Source organism: Xiphias gladius, chromosome 7, assembly GCF_016859285.1.
Source record: "Xiphias gladius isolate SHS-SW01 ecotype Sanya breed wild chromosome 7, ASM1685928v1, whole genome shotgun sequence".
NCBI lineage: Eukaryota > Metazoa > Chordata > Actinopteri > Istiophoriformes > Xiphiidae > Xiphias > Xiphias gladius.
The window spans coordinates 12,013,572-12,032,655 of NC_053406.1; the positions used below are offsets into that span (position 1 = coordinate 12,013,572).

At 39.0% G+C, this 19,084-nt stretch overlaps 1 protein-coding gene across 9 annotated transcripts in view; it reads right to left on the reverse strand.

The window, feature by feature from the left end:
- LOC120791582 (arf-GAP with Rho-GAP domain, ANK repeat and PH domain-containing protein 1-like) overlaps positions 1-19,084 on the reverse strand; it is a 50,053-nt gene that overhangs the window by 24,332 nt on the left and 6,637 nt on the right. For 7 of the 9 annotated variants that reach the window (XM_040130039.1, XM_040130040.1, XM_040130037.1 and 4 more), the window contains exons 2-13: positions 15,070-16,184; positions 9,874-10,043; positions 7,421-7,524; positions 7,253-7,335; positions 5,734-5,886; positions 5,275-5,344; positions 4,936-5,056; positions 4,584-4,768; positions 4,258-4,364; positions 3,151-3,350; positions 2,805-2,890; positions 2,077-2,259 (exon numbers count right to left, since the gene is read on the reverse strand). In XM_040130039.1, coding sequence (XP_039985973.1) covers positions 2,077-2,259; positions 2,805-2,890; positions 3,151-3,350; positions 4,258-4,364; positions 4,584-4,768; positions 4,936-5,056; positions 5,275-5,344; positions 5,734-5,886; positions 7,253-7,335; positions 7,421-7,524; positions 9,874-10,043; positions 15,070-16,124 — 2,517 coding nt within the window. In that variant the 5' untranslated portion in view covers positions 16,125-16,184. Of the gene's footprint in view, positions 1-2,076; positions 2,260-2,804; positions 2,891-3,150; positions 3,351-4,257; positions 4,365-4,583; positions 4,769-4,935; positions 5,057-5,274; positions 5,345-5,733; positions 5,887-7,252; positions 7,336-7,420; positions 7,525-9,873; positions 10,044-13,300; positions 13,387-15,069; positions 16,185-19,084 lie in introns of those variants that run through there. The other 2 variants (XM_040130036.1, XM_040130041.1) reach the window with 2 other exon arrangements.

The following is a 19,084-nucleotide window of genomic DNA, read 5'->3' on the forward strand; positions in this document are numbered from 1 at the left end:
AAAAAAAAAAAAAAAGGTTTAATTTGTGAGACTGTAGTTTGAAAGAAAGTTACGGGAACACTAGCCTCTTACAAGTAAAAAAAGAGCCAGGAGTGAAGAGATCAACTTTCTTCAGCAGTCCCAGCCAAACAATGAGGAGGACAGGAGGAGGAGTAGAGGCGGAGTTATAGCACATTCCAGCTAAAGCAGTGAGTAATTATGTCACATTTAGAAAAAAAGGGAAAAACAAAGAAGACAGGAAGCACAGAAGTGGGGATAAAAAGCCAGGACTAGATCAGCAAACCTGGATGTAGCCCAAAGACACTATTATGCTCATATGGTACACAAACTACTGTTTTTCTCTCCACACTCACACACACTGCCAAATTGTCAGTGCCTTGTCACATACTGTAACTGCATAATGGACAAAGTGCACAGTCTATTATTTCATGACACACCCTAGTGGAAATAGTAGCAACGCAGAGCTGAAGAACGTCAAGGACTTCGAGACTGGAAAAAGAGAAAAACAGGTAGAACAGCAATCAGAGTAATTATCTGTCTTAAATGAGGGGAACTCCCGCATTGTCCACGAGATGACATTCCCCAGAGGTAGCATGAAAAAGCAATATGGAAAGAAGGTAGTAAGAGGAAAAAGAGATAGCCATGATGGAGGACTGAACGAAGAAGGGAGGACCAGCAGCTGAGCAAAAACAGCTTTAACCATAATGAGCAATGATCAGTGTGCATGTGTGTGACAAGAAAACTTCCTTTATCTCCCTCTGCAAATCCCAAACACAGTGACTCACAAACACACACACACACACACACACACACACACACACACACACACACACACACACACACACACACACACACACACACACACACACACACACGCACACACACGCTGAAATGCTTGAAGGAGGAAAAATAGAACTCACAGTCAGGTGCTAAATGTGACTCACTCACACACTCAGTGTGTCTGTGAACAGTCCACATTGTTTGTGGTAAGTGGGTTAAGCAGCTAATGACTGACCCAGCTGGGTCTGAAACACTAAGACATTTACCACGCATAGTGGAACACAGCAAGGGCACAATATAAAACCCTCAGCTCTAGCCATTCCCAGACTTTTCCCAAATGTCCTACTTCTGACTTTTGCTGACTAAATTCTGAGCTCCCACTGACAAGGACACAAGGACAGATAGCCCGGGTGTCCATCCTGACAGGACTGTTGTCTACAGGTACTCCCTGGGCTAAATTGTAATGTCTCCCCTACATAGAGGCCACTGCTGATTCTCCTACACCTCTGTTATGAACTTATAAGTTTTTGCCAGGAATTAACAGGATTTGAAACATGCATTAATATCATTCTTTCTGTGTTTAATTTACTTTGACTCTGAATGTCAGTTATTAAGATTATTGCAATTGGCAGACAGTGCTTTACATGTTGGACTAAATTTAGGGATTGAGCCAGCTTTTGTCATAAAAGGAACCTGCCTATCTGGCTCACCTGTAGCACAATATTAGGCTCTAAAAAGTGTATTTACAACAAGGGACTCACTTATGTTTTGTGTTCTTTTTAACTGCTTTCTTGGGACATAGACGTTTTGTTTCTCTGTCCGTTAATCGATCTACAAGAGTAAACACTAAAAGGACTAAAATTGTACAGAATGTGTAGTCACTTCTTTATTCTTAGAATCTTAGTCATAGTCTGAGGAGTGAGGGTATAGATATACAGTGTGTGGTGTGTATATGCCTGAATGCATGCATAATCCAGTCCCAACTAAGCCTGTGACCTTCTATGAGACATACAAGCATCAATACTACATTCAGTAGCAAAAGGTGTCAAAAAATGAAAAAATTAATGAAGCCAATGTGATGGATTAAAAGACAATTTAGTCATAGTCATAAATCATCCCTGTCTACAAAAGCCTCTCTTTCCCAAGATATGTTGAGTAATTCTTAACTCTGACAGAATATCCAATATAGTCTTGTATATTCAATCTCTATAACCACAGAAAATAGTGTGTAGGTTCAAATTCAAACATGATGATAACACAGACTAAAGTAAATAATCAAAACTGATTTCAACTTACATTGTTGAGCTCTCTCTGGTTTCCGTACAGCGGATGGTACTTCCTGTATTTTCCCTGGCGATATTTGTTGGTGATGAAGCGCCTTCTCTCTTCACTGCAGCTAGAGGGTGTCAAAGCCTCACTCGGCGGGACGTTAGCTGCCCAGAAACTGTTTACGCGCTCGTTGCCTAGCAACAGGAACAACTGCAACACAGGTAGGGTTTAGGATAAGTATTTCCACATTACAAAGGGTAGGAGGCATGTGTGGTCGCCATGCTGTCTATATACACTGTGCAGTTTACTAGGTATGTTTGTACATTTTTAATTGTATTAATCACATTACATTATACTGGACCAAGTTGCAAATATTCCGTTAGGTGTGTAGATCAATATCACACAAGATATTACAACACCACCTCTAACTACTGCCTCAGACACTGTAATACCACAGTTGAATCGAAACCCCTGACACAGTGTCGTAAAAAAACTTGACATTGAAGGACTACTGTATTAGACTGTACTACGTTATACAAGTGTACCTTATAAACTGGTACCTCTGTGTAAATTAACCTGCAGCTCTATCAGGGTTTATGCAGCTAAATGCATTGGTCATAAATAAGTAGTTCATGTCCCTGTAGGCAAAAACCTAGATTGCAACATGTTATAATTTTTTGGTAAACATACTATGATCTTTTCAACAACCAGAACTCATAGACCTTTAGGTAGATTTTCTCTGTGAGTACGTGTACCTGTATAAGCTCCTCTGTCCAGACCTTCCTGTCCATCTTTAGACTACGAACCTTCGAGATGCTAGGCCCCAATCCTCTGTGCTCTCCTGAAACACACACACACACACACACACACACACACACACACACACACACACACACACACACACACACACACACACATTAAATCCCCACCGTGTAACACTACTGTGAAATTCTACAACAATTAGGCCACAGCAACTCTAATCAGAGTTTTTACATCCCTATCGCTTATGCTGACTACACTGTCAATATTTCATTAAACAGCAAATATTCACATTGAAAAACGTACAAAAGCAAACAGAAATCCAAACCCACACACACAAACCTGCGCATCGTTTACAGATCACCACGCACAAGTTGATGGCTGCCCACTCCGGCTTGGGGGCCGCACAGTCAGCACAGAAACTGTTGTTAGGCTCCGCCCAGATCCGGTCTGCCACCTCGCTATTGGACAATGCCTCACCTATGGCGTTCCGCATTGCGTCCACCCACTGCTCTCTCAGCTGTTCTGACTCAGCTATGAAACTGTGGAAAGAGACAAACACACAGCCGAGCGTTAATGCCAACATGACAGTGTAACAGTCAAATTCCAAATGACAGAAATGAGAAAGCCTGTGCTTGCCCTGTGTATGTGTGTATCCTTATGCTCATGAGCCCGCTGAGAACTGAGTCTTCTTTTGCTAAATATTCTTGAGTCAAAGACCGGAAACTACACACACAGACAGATTTGTTGCTTGACGCAGACTCTCATGTCTGAATCCTTCCTCTTCTCATCCGCCTAAGAACATGTTGCTTCTCTATGTCCTTAAAATACACATACAAACACTTCTCAAATGTCTAGAATCACAACATTTTCTATACACTAACATGTGCCAGAAACACACATATTGTTGGTCTCCCTCCTGCCTCAATCATTTCATGTAGATTTACTACAAACAAAAACTTCACATGCAGACACACACACAGATACAATGCAGACCAAGATACACACTGACACACAGTCCAACTCTATACAAATACACAAGCCTTTTCAGATTTCCCCATCCTGTCAAGCTGAGCCCTTGCACTACAGGCTCTGCACTGTCAGCCAAAAGCCCACATATACCACACCAACACATGCACTTTTGCACACACACAGCTCTCACTCTTCTACACACACACACACACGCACACGCACACACACACACACACTCTTACAAAGGGCTTTTCACATTCTCCAAAGATGTCCAGCTGAGGACTCTAAGGATAGATGGACAGTGGGAGTTCTTATTAAAACAACATGATCTAATTTCCCATAAATATCCTAGCACCCAGATCATCTCATCCGTTGACTTGCAATGAAGCACATGTGCAGATCAAATGTTTGAGTTTAATGTACACACATGGCAGAGTAAGTCTCTAAGTGTGTGTGTTATCTTTGTGGGTACAGTACCTGAATATGCGATAGGGTGTGGTGAGATCAAAGCTACGACGGTCTAAGTCTTTCACATTTCCTACATTCATCTCAATGGATGTGATACCAACTCCAATACGATAGTCCTGGAAGAAAAAAGAGAATGATAGATGATAATTACAATTTTTTTTCTGTTTTCTCTTCCATTATGGATCTACAGATGCATTTCATTCACTTATTGTAATGTTAATGTGTTCATACAGTTAAAAAAAACAAAACAAACAAACTAAAATAGATTTATTTCAAGAATGTGATTTGTACACACTGCTCATTTCTGCACACATCACACACAAGACAGTCCTTACATCAATGTTTTTGTAGAGGAAGACCTTATCTGAGGCGACAACAGTATAAAGTTTGGAGCGTAACCCTTTAAGCTCCAGGTAGCCCTGATAGTCTGGGGTCAAAGGTGAACCAGGGTTCATGGTGCTGCGCCGATGGCGCCCCCTGGTGCAGTCCTGCAGTACAGTCACCCAGTCGTTTCTCTCAGCTGGACGGAAGTGCAATCACATGTATGAATAAGCGTAGTTTGTAAAATATGCAGGCACAAATGTATATGAACCTAGATACATGTATATTTGTACACACATAGGACATATGCAAGTGACATATTACAATGTAAACACACACACTGATGACCAGGCAAAACAGACAGACCTTCACTTTCAGCCCTGAAGATAAATGTTCGGTTGTTTGTGGCAACCTCAAACTTCAGCTCTCCCACGCCTGTAACATTAGTGATGAAGGCTGTTGAGATGATCCCCTTGGAATATATCTCCTACAACACACCAAACACACACACACAGCAACAGCTACACTGTTAAACATATCCATATCTAACATTCAGCACACAGATTGTGTGTGTGTATCTGCATTGGAGTGCATATACACAGTGTGTGTGTGTGTTCCTGTTTGAGTGGGAAAGTATGTCTCAATGCATTTGTGTATGTAGGAGTGACTGATGTGGTGAATTTTTCTATATGTGTGTGTTGTCACCTTGTCATTGTCAAAGTATCTCAGGTAGTCAACATCCAGCTTTACCCATCGTCTCTGGTAATAAAGGGCCCTATGTACACACAAACACATATAAACACACATTCAAAAAGCACATAATCTTTTTCACATATTTATTAGCACATAATCATTATTTATGTTTTTTTTTTTATTAAAATCAAACAATTTCATATCTCAGCACGTCATCTCTTTGTAAAGCACTTTGTAAAACACTTGTTTTTAAATGTGCTCTGTAATTAAACTGACTTGATTAGAAATGTAATAGCTGCATTGCATTAGTAAACTAGGTAGTATTTCGATGTCTTTTGGCATAATTTTTTTAATTATTTTTTCATTGCTATTATTAATTTGAGGGTTTACGCTCCATGCAAAGCATTTTAGCAGTTGATCCCCTTTTTTAGCAGAACCTCAGAAGGTGTGCGTATGTGTTGTCATTCATACCCTTGAGGTGGATTCTTGTCCAGCCAGCCCATCTTGATGACAGCAGCGAGCTGAGAGCTGTCTTCTTTAGTGGCTGAATCCAGTTTTCCAGTGTTTGGCAGGCAGACACTTCCCTTAATTTTGCTGAGGTCCCCACCCTGCCATAGGGTAGGACTTTGGATGCACAGAAATAAGCACATGCAATAACACACACTTAGTATACTACTGCTGTTGGGTGGTCTTGGTAGTGGTATGTTAGTGGTGTGGTGACAGTTATATAAAACAGGAGGCCGGATTTACAGGTAAGATATAAATAGATTTGTCTTCAACCCAAATGAAAACAGCTAAAATTAGCTTTTACAAATGATTCAAAGTCTATAGGGGCAAATTTTTCAACGTTTCTATTGTATCAGTCATATAAATGTATTCTTCAAGAGCCAAAAATAGGCACAAAGTCTTGTGATAAACTCCACTGACAAATTTAGAAGTTAAGTTCCCATCAGTGCAAAATCAGCTTTCTAAACCTCTTCTACACTTAAACTTGTAAGTGTAAGTGTAGAAGAAACTACGAGCGTAGAACTTAAACAGATATTTTGAATAAGGGGCATTCCTATTCAGACAGATTATTCTGATGTCATATTTTTTCTTTGTGTACTCACAATGACTACAAAAGTTAAAAAAGCTGAATAAACCTACCTTTTACTGTAATAATTTACAAAGAGTCACTACAGAAATTTACTCCCCTCTGTAGTGCATATTTACATTTATGGAACAGCTGGTTTTAAACAAGCAAGCTAAGTTGTATTTAAAAAAAAAAAAAAAAAAAAAAAAATTCTTTTCAATAGTTCACATTAAAAAAAAAAAAAAAAATTGGCTGTACATGACTTTGGAGTTCAAAAAGCATGCCATAGCATGCCAGGTAATTTACATAAATGAAAATCATGAGTAATATAATCTCCATGGAGATTTAATCATTTGTGGATGAAATAAATGGTAAAAGGGCATTCCAGAGGAGATAGCATAATTAGTTTACCTACAACATTGGGTTATTGGATCAAGATGTCTTGATTCACTTCTGACACCATTTCAAGCTCTTCCACAGATTCATTATCACATTCAACAATTTCCAACACTGCTGAAAAGTCCAAGATGGTTTAGTTTATAAGTCAGATCACAACACTATACTACACAGATAATTACATTTACAGATAGCTTTATAGCACTAACTAGTCAAGAATTACAGAGAATTTAAAAAAACACAGGTTATACAGTGGCATATTGTTAAATGCACAATAAAAGCCAAAAATATCCAATGAACAAAAATAGCCTGAGAGAAATTTGAGTGAGTAAGTAAGATATATTATTACTGGTAAGCACTCAAAAACCCAGCTAAATCCTGATTACCAAGGTCAGTGATGTACTGACAACAAAAGTCAAATCTGTCACTGTGGTTGCTCGTTGGTTTAACTAGTGAACAGCTTAAGTGTGTATTTCCGTATTTGTGTAAATGGTTTGTTTGTGTTGTTCATGCATGACTCACTCATCATCATCCAACAGCTCGTCATCACTGCACAAAGAACTGTACCGCCCCTTCACCTGACCAGGCACTTGCAGGGACATATCCTATTGGAGGAGACAGGTGTCATTCACACTGTGCAGGAGGAGGAAGAGCAAGAGTATTGTAAAAGAAGGAAATATTTTCACTCACTTTACACACTCTTACCCCGTCTGGTGTGGTCATGCGATGAACACTGGGGTTAAACAAGTCTGGATCCTCGTATTCATCAGAATTATCATCGAGTGAATCCATCCCTGAGAGAATAGAAGATTAGAACAAAGTTGTCCAGTTTAAGTTTGGTTTGCAAGGGAACTTGCTGAATTGTTCCCAGAATTGAATCAAGAAGGATGCTATTGAATCATAATTCTGCACCCGCTGCCAACAATCAGATTTAGACAAGTCTTCACTGAGGAGCAGAGACAAATTTCTTCACTGGCAATAGCCTCAATTAAAAGCAATGCAACACACCAATACAGTAAAAGACATACTGCCTTTTGCATAAGGGACTGACTTACTGTTTTTCCAAATGAAAAAAGTAACATTACTGTATGAACTGTATGAATCATACACAAAGTGATATTGGATATTGGAGGTCGAGTGGATTCAATTTTTTAAATTTTTAATTCAGAAAAAAAGTAATTAGAACCATTCTGATGAATAAATGTGGCAGGCTAGATGTACAGAGAAAATAAATCCACAGAATGGGCAATGTTGAACATCCATTTTGAAGCTAAATTTACTTGGGTCACATGCAAGCCACAGATAAACTGAACACATTTACATTCTTACTCACTGGGTAAGAAGGCCATTCTGGGAATCCAGTGAAATACTTGGTGGACAAAGAGCCAACGCGAGTAAGAATAGTGAAATTGAATACAATTAAAAGTAAATAACATCACTGATCATACCAGTTACTCAAGTTATCTGAGTGAGGTGTTTGTGAATACAGAAACTAAATGATCTGGGAAGGACAACTGAGAGTGTTACTTGTCCATACATACATACATACATACATACATACATACATACATACATACATACATACATACATACATACATACATACATATATATGGCATATACAAAGTATCAGTTTGTCAGTATGGTATGGCTGAGTCTCTTTCTCTTAAGAACTAGTTTATTCAGGTTGAACATGTACAGTAAATAACAAATATTAAGCAGTTATATTCCCCCTGGCATGTGGGATAGGTTAAACAATATCAAGCTGAAACATCCATTTTTAGAGGAGAAATGTACTGTGAACAGACACTTTGTGTTTAACAAATAACAGTTTAATAAATGCAGTGGTCCATGATGGCATGGACGACATCAGTGACACGACAAGAAGGCAACAACTGGTTTGTCTTCCAGGTGAAAAATAACTAATCTGTCCTGATGAAACTATTGGGGTTCAACTATACTGACACTCTATTTGATGTAAAGACTCCAAGTGTAGACAAATTTCAGACAGACAGTCTTAATAAGTCAAAGGTATGTGCAACAATTAGTCTATCAACTTGTGCACCTCTGACTTCTGTTGCTGGACACCAAGTATTATCTGTTTTATCCCTATGCCAACTAGTTATAAGAGTTTAGCTTAAGTTGCTATAGAACATGTTTTACTAGATAAGAGTAAAATATGTATAGGAGTCAAAGAGGAACTTTGAAGATAGCATTAACTTTTGATATGGCTCGCAGAATGTATAATGGTTAAGCCCTAAGTGGAGCTAAGCTTGAAAATTAGCCTTATTTGAAACAGTCTACTCTTGAAGGATAGTTTTCCATGGTAGCTTAAGTCTTATTTAAAACTGCTTTACAAAAATTCGTTTTCTTGAAATAAAGTCCAATTTACAAAAATATACATTCATTAACTGGTAATTTATGAAACACCCCTCAGTAGCAGATGTAAACAATGCAAAATTCAATAGGTTTGACAAGCTGGGCACACACTGTGTTTTGCTGAGAAATGCTGAATGCAATCCAAACTGCATCTGTGTAGTTACATCTTGTGAAAGTTTATTTTGTGTTTGAGATTTCCAACATTAATTAAGCAGTTTAAGATCCTTTTTGTACAATTCATAGTTGCATGTGTATTCCCTATCTCTATATAAATAGACTTAGGTTCAATATATTTCACCCACAATCAGTAAATTACAAAAACAAGAGATACAGTTAGGTACATAAGTATTTGGATAGTGACACAATTTTTGGAATTAGTATCTCTGTACACTACCACAATGGATTTAAAAAGAAGCCATCAACTTTAAGCTTTTAATTCAAGGGGTTTAACAAAGACACAGCATTAACCGTAGCCATTTTTAGGCATAGTCCCTCATTTTCAGAGGCTCAAAGGTAATTGGACAACTGACTGACAATCAATTTCATGGACAGGTGCGGCCTGTTCCCTTGTAACAATTATATGCAGGGACACCCCTGTGGTTTAAGGGTTAAGACAACAAACATGACCTGCAATGTCTCTGATTCAAATGCAGCTGGGGAACTCATTTTTCACCCTCAATTTGTGCAATCTCTATACGATTACTATCTAATAAAAGCATACAATGCCAAAAAAATATTATTAAAAATAGTGATTATGCTACTTACTAAACTCACAGGGAGGTCGGGGGACCTTCCTGGCAGGCAGAGCTGGCTGAGTGTCAGGTTGAGTCGACTGTTGTACGTTCTCTTGAGTTTGGGGTGTCCTGATGCGAGGTGGGACCTGTGGAGTTTGGTCTTTCTGCAACTCATCAGCGCCTGTCTTGGTGGGAGAGGGGCTGTGGGATAAAGGGGTACAAGAGAGGTAAACAGAGGATTGGAGATCAGGAGATGAGTCCTCGGACACCATAATCTGAGATTGGTTGAAAATCCCATGCAGATGGGTGATTCTATACATCGTCTGTTGGGAGGACACCTTTTTGACGTCCCCTCCTGTCTTCTCTTTTCTCATTCCATAGTAAAAACTACAAAGGTAACCTCATTTGTTGATGGCTAGGCACCTACTACAAAAAAAGACCACTTGCAGGCAACAAATTTACACAGATCTTTTGAGAAGTTGTAACTCTCTATTAAATAAATAAATAAAAAGAAAAAAAACTGAATCACTCTGGAAACAACTCTGGTAACCAGACTGAGTCCACAATATTGACTGCTGCTCTGAAGCCCAAGTCTTCTTTAGTGGTACGAGTATTGATCCCAGAACTGTGGCAAACTGGCGTCCCTCTGGTCTCCACCTGACTGTCTTTTGTTCTCTCACTACTTCTGGTTTCAGCAGCAAGTCTGAACCTGTGTCACCCTGCAAGATATCATCCCCATGTAAAAACAGCATTCCTCTGAATAACCCATAAACACACAAACACAGTATGTGTGCACTAGAGATGTGCTGGTATACCAACTATACAATATGCTGTGGTGAAAAATTAACAATACCTCCAACGATTTCTATTACCGTTATTACTGTGATTATCACCATTTTCAGAGAGCACTGTGAAGACAGCACTCCTCTCTTCATAAGCAGTTTTATTTTAGGTAAACCGCAGGGGAACACCTTTTACCAGGTAAACCGTCCATCTCTAACTGCTCTGGCCATCACTTGCTAGCATGTTACCTTCCTCCTCACGGGTCAACTTCAACTTTGTATAAATACACACATTGCATTCTAATGTTCAGCCTTTTAAATATTAACACCCAGGAGGAAACAGTTATTATAGTGTCTTTATTACACTGTATTACATTGTAATACTGTGTTATATAAAGTTCTTGCAATCCAGAAAGTCTTAGGGACAGGTGGTTCAGTTAAAAAAATGAATCAAAAATACTGTACACTAAAATTCAATTCTTTAATTTTAGCTAAACGTTAAAACGTTATAAATTAAGTGCCAAACTGCTTTTTTTCAAACTGTGTTTTTGGTGTATTTGATGTCAGATGAAGTATCTCACACATACTACTCCCTAGCTGCTTCCTCAAGCTCTTCTTGGGGGGATCCCAAGGTGTTCCCAGGCCAGATTGGATATATAATTCATTCAGGGAATTCTGGATTGATGTCATACACCATCTTACCCACACTTGTGAGCAACATCTCGAATACCTCTTCCACTTGGACCAACTTGTTCCTGCTGCATATATGGTGCAATTGTGATATTAGGTGAAATAATCACAATATGATCGTATTTCCCCAATGCAACACATACACATAGGGTAAGCAACACTAATGTTAGAATAAAATTACAAATTTATTCAACAAACATTACCAAAGCTCAGTCCGCTCATTTACGCCTCTGTCCATGCAAAAAAAAAAAAAAAAAAACAACAACACCCTAATTAATGTGGTTTTGCATGTGAAGACATAAGCATAGTGCATATAAGCATAGTGTTAAACAGCCTATAAACGGTACACTATTTCCTTGCTGACGGGAAAGTCAAGAGTGAGCACACAGGCCTGGTTTCTATCCATCCAGAATTGTGAAAGTTCCTCTTTATTCCTCGTCCTTTGTGAATTTCCTTCTCATTACAGTCATTTAGGATTGCAAGAAAATAAAAGATATTAGTGACACAACACAGCTATATAGCGTTTTTAGCCTTGAGAAAATGTAACATTGTGTCCGAACAAATCTTTATTTTAAAAATGTACAAATAATTATCTGCACCATGCCTGAGTCAAATAGTAGTACGAAACACTTTCTTTTTTAGCTTAGATAAGTCAAACTGGGAAAGCGCTAGGGCAATAAGATGTTTCAGAAAGCTCTTAACAATGACAGAACAGTACCATCAGTTTTAAGGTACTTTAGGACTTTTACAACCTACTCAAAATCTTTTTGTTACAGACAGCAGGCTGTTCATCGCTCAACTTTGACATGTTGGCTGTTAGGCCGCATTCAACAGGTCAAAATATTTCAAATGGTCTTGCAAACGGTCTGTGGGATGTTTCTAAGACAGAAATAAACTGCTCTGTGTTCACTGCTCTAATTTAAATTTAAAGAGTTTGTCTTACCTTAAATATGAATTAGATTGTACATTAGTTGTCAAGACCACGTATAACTTCATTTATACAATATACAAAGTTTAAATTAACAGGACATGGTCCACAGACCCTTGTTGACAAAACTCATTGATTCTTTATTCATTAGTTCTGTTTAATAATGAACCCGAAAATGATATACAAGACCCACAATTACAGGAAACTTCCTCTTTCTCTGAGGAAGAGTGCTAGCTAGATGCTATATTTAAACTTCTCTCTGCTAGCCAAAAGATGAAACAATGAACATTCCTTTCTGCTGCCAAACTGTGTGGATGTGATTTTATAATTCTGGGAGAATATTCTACATTACAACCCAAGATCATCTGACATTAGCTAATGGACCCTTTAGTAATGATGTTGACGGTTGAGAGGTTTATGTGTTTCTTGCACCAGCTTCCCTGTCTTTTTTGGTCTTAAATACAAACAAAAATGTAGCAGTTTGGCACGCCAGAGCAGCACCAATCTAGTCCACACTTTCAAACATAGTCTGTACATAATTCATAACATTTTCTAAAAAAACAATAAGTATGTCATTGCTGATAGGAAATGCTAACAGTAAAGCTGAGAGCAAAGTTCTTCTCTAAGAACATACCTGATCTCCGTGACAGCTAAACCCATCAGGAATGCCTTTGCAAAATCTTATCTTACTACTTTTGTATTCTTCACAGACATACCAGTAACTCACCAATACCGATGTCAAATCTCCAAACTTGTAAAGCCCCAGGAAAGGGCAGAAAATTTGATCTAACCAAGGATCATTAAAAAGTTAAAGTATCTTACTCAGGTCAAGGTTAAACAATCTCATGTAAACACTAACAGCACCTAATTCTCTATTCACCACAACTGGTGTAACACTGCCACAGCACAGTGGAAAACATGAACACAGCAAGAAAGAAGGGCTTCCTTGTTTGAAACACTAACATAGAACAGAGTGAGGAAAGACAGGAGAGCACATGCTAAAAACAAGTAGAGACAGAGAGGAGACATGTAGAGAATATGATTTGTATCAATGTTACCTGTCTCAACATGTTCAAAACGAGTCCTCTTCAATGATGATACAACAATCTTAAACACACAACTATACACATCGGAGGAGAGGTGGCGGCGGAGGGTAGGAGTATGAGGAAATGACCAGCTAACCAGAAGATGGGAGGAGGCAATGAAGCACACTTACAAGGAAACAAGAGAGCAACATGAGAGAGTGCGAATGTGTGCTAGTAGAGACCACAAAAAGTCTGATGGTAGTTGACTTTCGTCTTTCTCTCTCTTTTTATTCTGTATATATATATATATATATATATATATATATATATATTATAAATAAATAAATATATCTCTCACTTTCTCTTATTTCCTGTGTTATTCACAGAGGCTAATGAGGAGGAGAGTTTTCAACCACTATATTCTTCTCCATTATAACTTCCTTCCCCTCTCTACAGCTAGTTTCCCTTTAAAACATACACAGAGGACATGCATATGTTACTCATAATAGAAGTACTCCTGAGCCTGAGGCAAGGCTTAAGTTTCTTTTCTTTTAACTGGTGATGAAACACACAAAAAAGAAAGACCTACACGAAGAATTACACAAACAGACATATGTTAGAAGGCTGCTACAGTGTCATCAGTGAAACTACTGAATGATAATAGTCTGCTGTCAAATGAACAATGTAAAGCCTCTTAAAAATGCTCCAAGTGCTTTTTACAGGACCACAATTTTGCAAACACATGTGCACAAATTACTGTGCAAAACAAGCACAACAATACTACCAGTGCAAAACATTTAATAGTCAACAAAAGGTCACCACAGAGCCAGAAAAACCAAAAACCATACACACATACACACTCAAGTGGTCAGGTATAAGCAACCACAAAACAAACTGCAGGCAGCCTCACAGACAAGCTCAGTTTGCTCATAAATGTGCACTCAACAGGCCTTGTTCACATATTTCTTTATTCAAGAGGCCACTGAGCTTTAGGTCCACTCAGTCAGTCAATGTGTTTCAGGTTTTGAGTTTCAGTACGTGTCAAATTTTGATTTCAGGATGTGTGACCACTAGTATTTTTTGTGTCTGAACTGCTACTTAAGTTGACAAGAGATTTAGAAGCATTTTACCATCTTTTCCAATAGGTGGCAGTGCTATCCTCTACAAACTACTAAGAGATTCTTGACCAATTCTCAATTAAATTTACAGTATCTCTCAAGACACACACCACCTACAATCATTTACATTATTCTTTTGTCATTTTGCCTCAATACAGTACCTTCACACACTCTGAAAAACTACATATTATTAACACTCACTCTTTAAATACTTTTCCACTCAAAGCTACAGCATATATACACTGCAGATTGTGGATGTAAGATCCTAAAGTCTTAACCCTCATCTTGTAGGAGCACAGAGGCACAGGGATGGGCCCGTTTTAAAACAGGGTAGAGGGGGGTCAAGACTAAACAGAATAAATCTATCAAGTTTTTGTTATGTATTTTTTCTTTATAATGCTATAATTTGACAAATAATGATACAATCAATGAGAGGAAAGGAAAGGAATTTTTTGATTTACAAAAACAGGAAAGGGGCCGTCGCACTCCTTGACTCTGCTTTAACTCACATACATGTCACAAGATCCATGAGCAAAACGTTGTATGTGTAATAAACTCAGTGCTGACAGTGTGCAGAAGTTTAACTTTTTTCTTAAACACAAGAGTTTTAAAAGACAGCCAAACAGCAAATTGCAAATACTCATTAAGTTCTGCATTAATATCCCTTTAAGGGAACAGCCTTACCTTTGAGTTCTGGGAGACTGTGCAGGAAACCGCTGTGGGACTGGTGGAGGACCTTTAGGTCCTCCCCCTACTTTTGGAGGGAGAGGTGGAGCATTTCTGTCATCGCTGAGGAAAGCAATGGGAGAGACGGGTGATGTTTTTCTTCCTCCATCACTAACCAAATGTTGGGCAGATGTCTGAATGGCTAATGTCTGTGGCCGAGTTTGTGTGAAGGTATGGGTAGGGGTGCTGGTGGGGGTTGAACTCTGGGACACACTCTGTAAAGCTGGGGCTTTGACCGCATGTCTGCCTAGTTTGGGGGAGCCAGGGGTTCGACCAGGAGGTGAGCGGCTCAGGGCAGAGGTAAAGCGCTGTGGAGGACAGTTGGGGATGCTTCGTGGGGGGACAGGGGGTAAAGAGGTGTCCGAAGTTGGAGAGACAAGGGGGCCGGGGGCACAGTCCACTGGAGCACTAGGGCGAAACTTAGTCCTCTCTTTAGGCACAGGCTTCTCCTTCTCTCCATCTATTCCTCCATCCCTCTCTTCCTCTTTTCTTCGTCTAGGTGCTGTTTGTCTTTGTTCAGGAACTGGCTTCTTCTCTTCTCCATTTTCCTCTTTCATCCTGGATACTTGTCTCTCTTTAGGGACTGGTTTCCCTCTTTCCCTTGGTGTAGGTCTCAATATCTCTCCATCTTTTTTCTCTATTTGCTTAAGGTCAGGTTTTTCTTCCACTGGGACAGGCAAAGGTCTCTCTCTCTGCAACACCGTAGTATGTCCTGTTTCTTCTGATCTCTGATCTCTCTCAGACTGTAGAAGGTGAGTGTGTGTGTCAGATTGTGTGTCACGATTACCATGTGTTTTGTTCAGGCTAGCTAGGATGCGTCTCTGGTGACCTGGCAGGGTGATGCCCATCTGCTCCAGCTGATCTGGCGTGAGGTTGCGACATTGCTGCAATGTTGCTAGCCCAGTGCTCCGAAATGCCTCAGAATACTGCTCCAGACGAAGTACACATAACCAGTCCAACACGTTTGCACAAGATTCAGACTGAGACATGATTGATGTATGTGAGTGCAGCATGCGTGAGTGCGAGCACACGTCCACAGAGAAAATGCAGACTTTAATGCCTCAGATCATTGCCTGTGGAACAGAAAAAAACAAAACATTTACAGTCTAACAAAAAGCAATGCAAGACTTCATAGAAATATCTGGCATAATATGGGTTTTTAAGAGGAACAAGTAAAAAAAAAAGCAATTTTTTCCCCTGGTTCAAACTGAAAAAGTTTTTGTCCCTAAAAAGGGATCATTGTGTGTCACATTCACGCATGATGAATAACACTTCCTATACACTACACTATTTTGAGAAATCCTGCATTGGGAAATGTGTTATGATGCAAAAGTGCAGAAATAATTTTGCTTCCTGAAAGAAAGAAAACAATTACAATTAATAATCAAGGTTGCAATGGTATAAATCCAAGAGAAAGCCACTTTTATAGAATGTAAACAGTAGTGTCAAAGTTTTATGTAATAAACTGTTGTCAGGGTGGACGATTCTCAACCTCAGTAAAAAAGAGGAAGTTCATTTAATGCCTTGACAGTAAGGTTCCCCTGCAGTTTAGTTATTTTGATGAGCACTGTTATTTTCAACGGCACTTCCGCTCACTTTAGTGTCTATACACAGCTTTAACACATATAAAACAAACTGTGGATTGTGTATTCAGAAACTGCTCAGATCAGGTCAGATGATAATATTTGATTTCAGCAAGACTTAGAAGGAAACTGCTGTACTGTAGCACTACCATACCAACTACGGGAGGAAGTGCCACTGACACAAGTATTAGCACACAAAGCCTTTTCACACAGACTCACTCATTTTGTCTCTCCATCTCTCTAACATACACTTGAATGCTGCATAAGTATATTCAAAATCAGCTTCCCACAAAGCATCCCCAACCCTCTCCATTAGCACTCTCTTATCATCACTCATACCATCCACTCTAGGTTTTGTTTTTCTAATGCTGTACTTTTAAAGATGTCCAAGTATCAGGATTTCTTTTTGAAGTTTTCACATGCCGATCAGTCACAATCCTAGGCTTCAATTATCAAACAGCAGGCATCACCAGCTCTGAGCAATTCACATGATGCAAACCTGCCTGACAGTAGGGAATAGCTCAGTAAGGACTGTTGTGATGCATAGACTGTAGCTATCACAGAATAACAATAATGAATGAATGAATAATGAATTCTGACAGTGCAATAAATTTTGACCATTCCTCCAACAGCTATTTTGTTGCTGTCCATATCATTAATCAAAAACTGTGAAATCACTGTGTTTTATATCTCTGCCTCATATTTTTGACCACAGGGGAAGCTTCTGGTTTCTCAGACAGAGCCACAAATAATCTTTCCTTAACACTCCCACAACGTAATGTGGAACCCTCTTTACTGATTATCACTTGTTATAAAATACCTGATATGTGCCTGGGGTGAAAACTTAATTAAAAATACATGTAGGTGTGTTTGCAATTTTTTTTGGGCTCAGCTCAATGCAAGGTCCATTAGTGTGCTTCATCACCCTACTAGAGGACCACTACACTAACAGAAAGTGTTTTGTTGCCCATGAGAAACTGTTGATACAGTTTACACTTGCATTCAAGTATTAAAGGGTGGGTAGTCGGTTTTAAAAATGTAATTAAAATAACTGTAGTCTTGTTAATCAAGGGCTTGAATGCACATAGTGGAATTATAAAAAGGAGCTTTTCACTGTCTAAAGTGGGTTTTCCCTTTGTAAACAGGAGAGATGTTTTTACCAACCTTTGCTTTATTTTCATTAGTATGAAATATTTTAGGATTGTCACCGTTAAATTTAAATCTTTATGACTAAATTTAATCATAGTACAAAAAACAGAAGCTGACAGGCTGCTGTTTCATTTCATATAATTACACAAACATTACCTGACTGACTACCACCATACTACACAGAACAGAAATTACTCAAAATTACAACATTAACCAGATTTCATTTGGTGAGTGGAAGTGAGTGTTGTGGAGGGTGAGTGAGCACATGTTTACCCACACTACCCAGTCTAAGAAATACTATTCACCAGTGTGTAACTATGTTGAAATGAGTGCATTTCATTTCCTGTCAAATGTTTCCTCTAACAGAGCAGAGACCAACGGGCATGGGGACAGTGTGAATCTTGCTCTAGTCTTTCTGATCAAATGCAGTTCCTAATTTTGAATTGAGGAACTAAGAAACACTTCATGCGATGAATTACAGTCTGATTGGTCTTCAGCTGTCACTGGGGTATAACTTATAAACCAGACACATAAACAGAGTCTAAAAATTACATGTGAACACAGACATGGGTCTAACTAGCTGTTCTCAGCATCTTTGACCAGACACATCTTTTCCCCTCAGCCCTTTGGACCAGAAACAAAAAACAAAGGAAAACAGCTGCTTAAGAGCCTGGCAGCAGAGTTGTGCCCAGTCTGTAGATGGTCAGAAGTTTTTTTCATTAAGACAAATGAAGAGGCTGTCGCAATAATCCAGCCATGTAAAACATAAGCATATGACACAGGATACGCAGTTGTAAATGAAGATTAAGAAAATCCTATGTGGCTGATATGAGGAAGACCAATTTAAGACGTGGCAGGTTACGGGCAGAAAAATAGCTCAAATTAGCCCAGTGTGGGTGGTGAACATCACAGAATGTAGCATTGAGGGTAACAGTAAGTCTCACTGACTCCACCTTCTCTGAAAATAAGTATTCACAGTCAGCATCACTTTCTGCAGAAGCACAAGGGGAGGCTGGAGTTACGACCTGAGCAACAGTTCTAAAAACCTGTGGTTATACTGATGGGCAGAAATACAGTCTTTAATAGTGGAGTAAATACTTTTTCTCATTCAGCTATGCCTACTCCAGAGTTAAGGTTAAAGTTTAAGTTAACTTGAAAGAAATGCTCACTTGGGACTACATTATGCTTGTCTGCCATCAATGCCCAAAGTCAAATGAGAATATTGATGTCAATTTTATTTC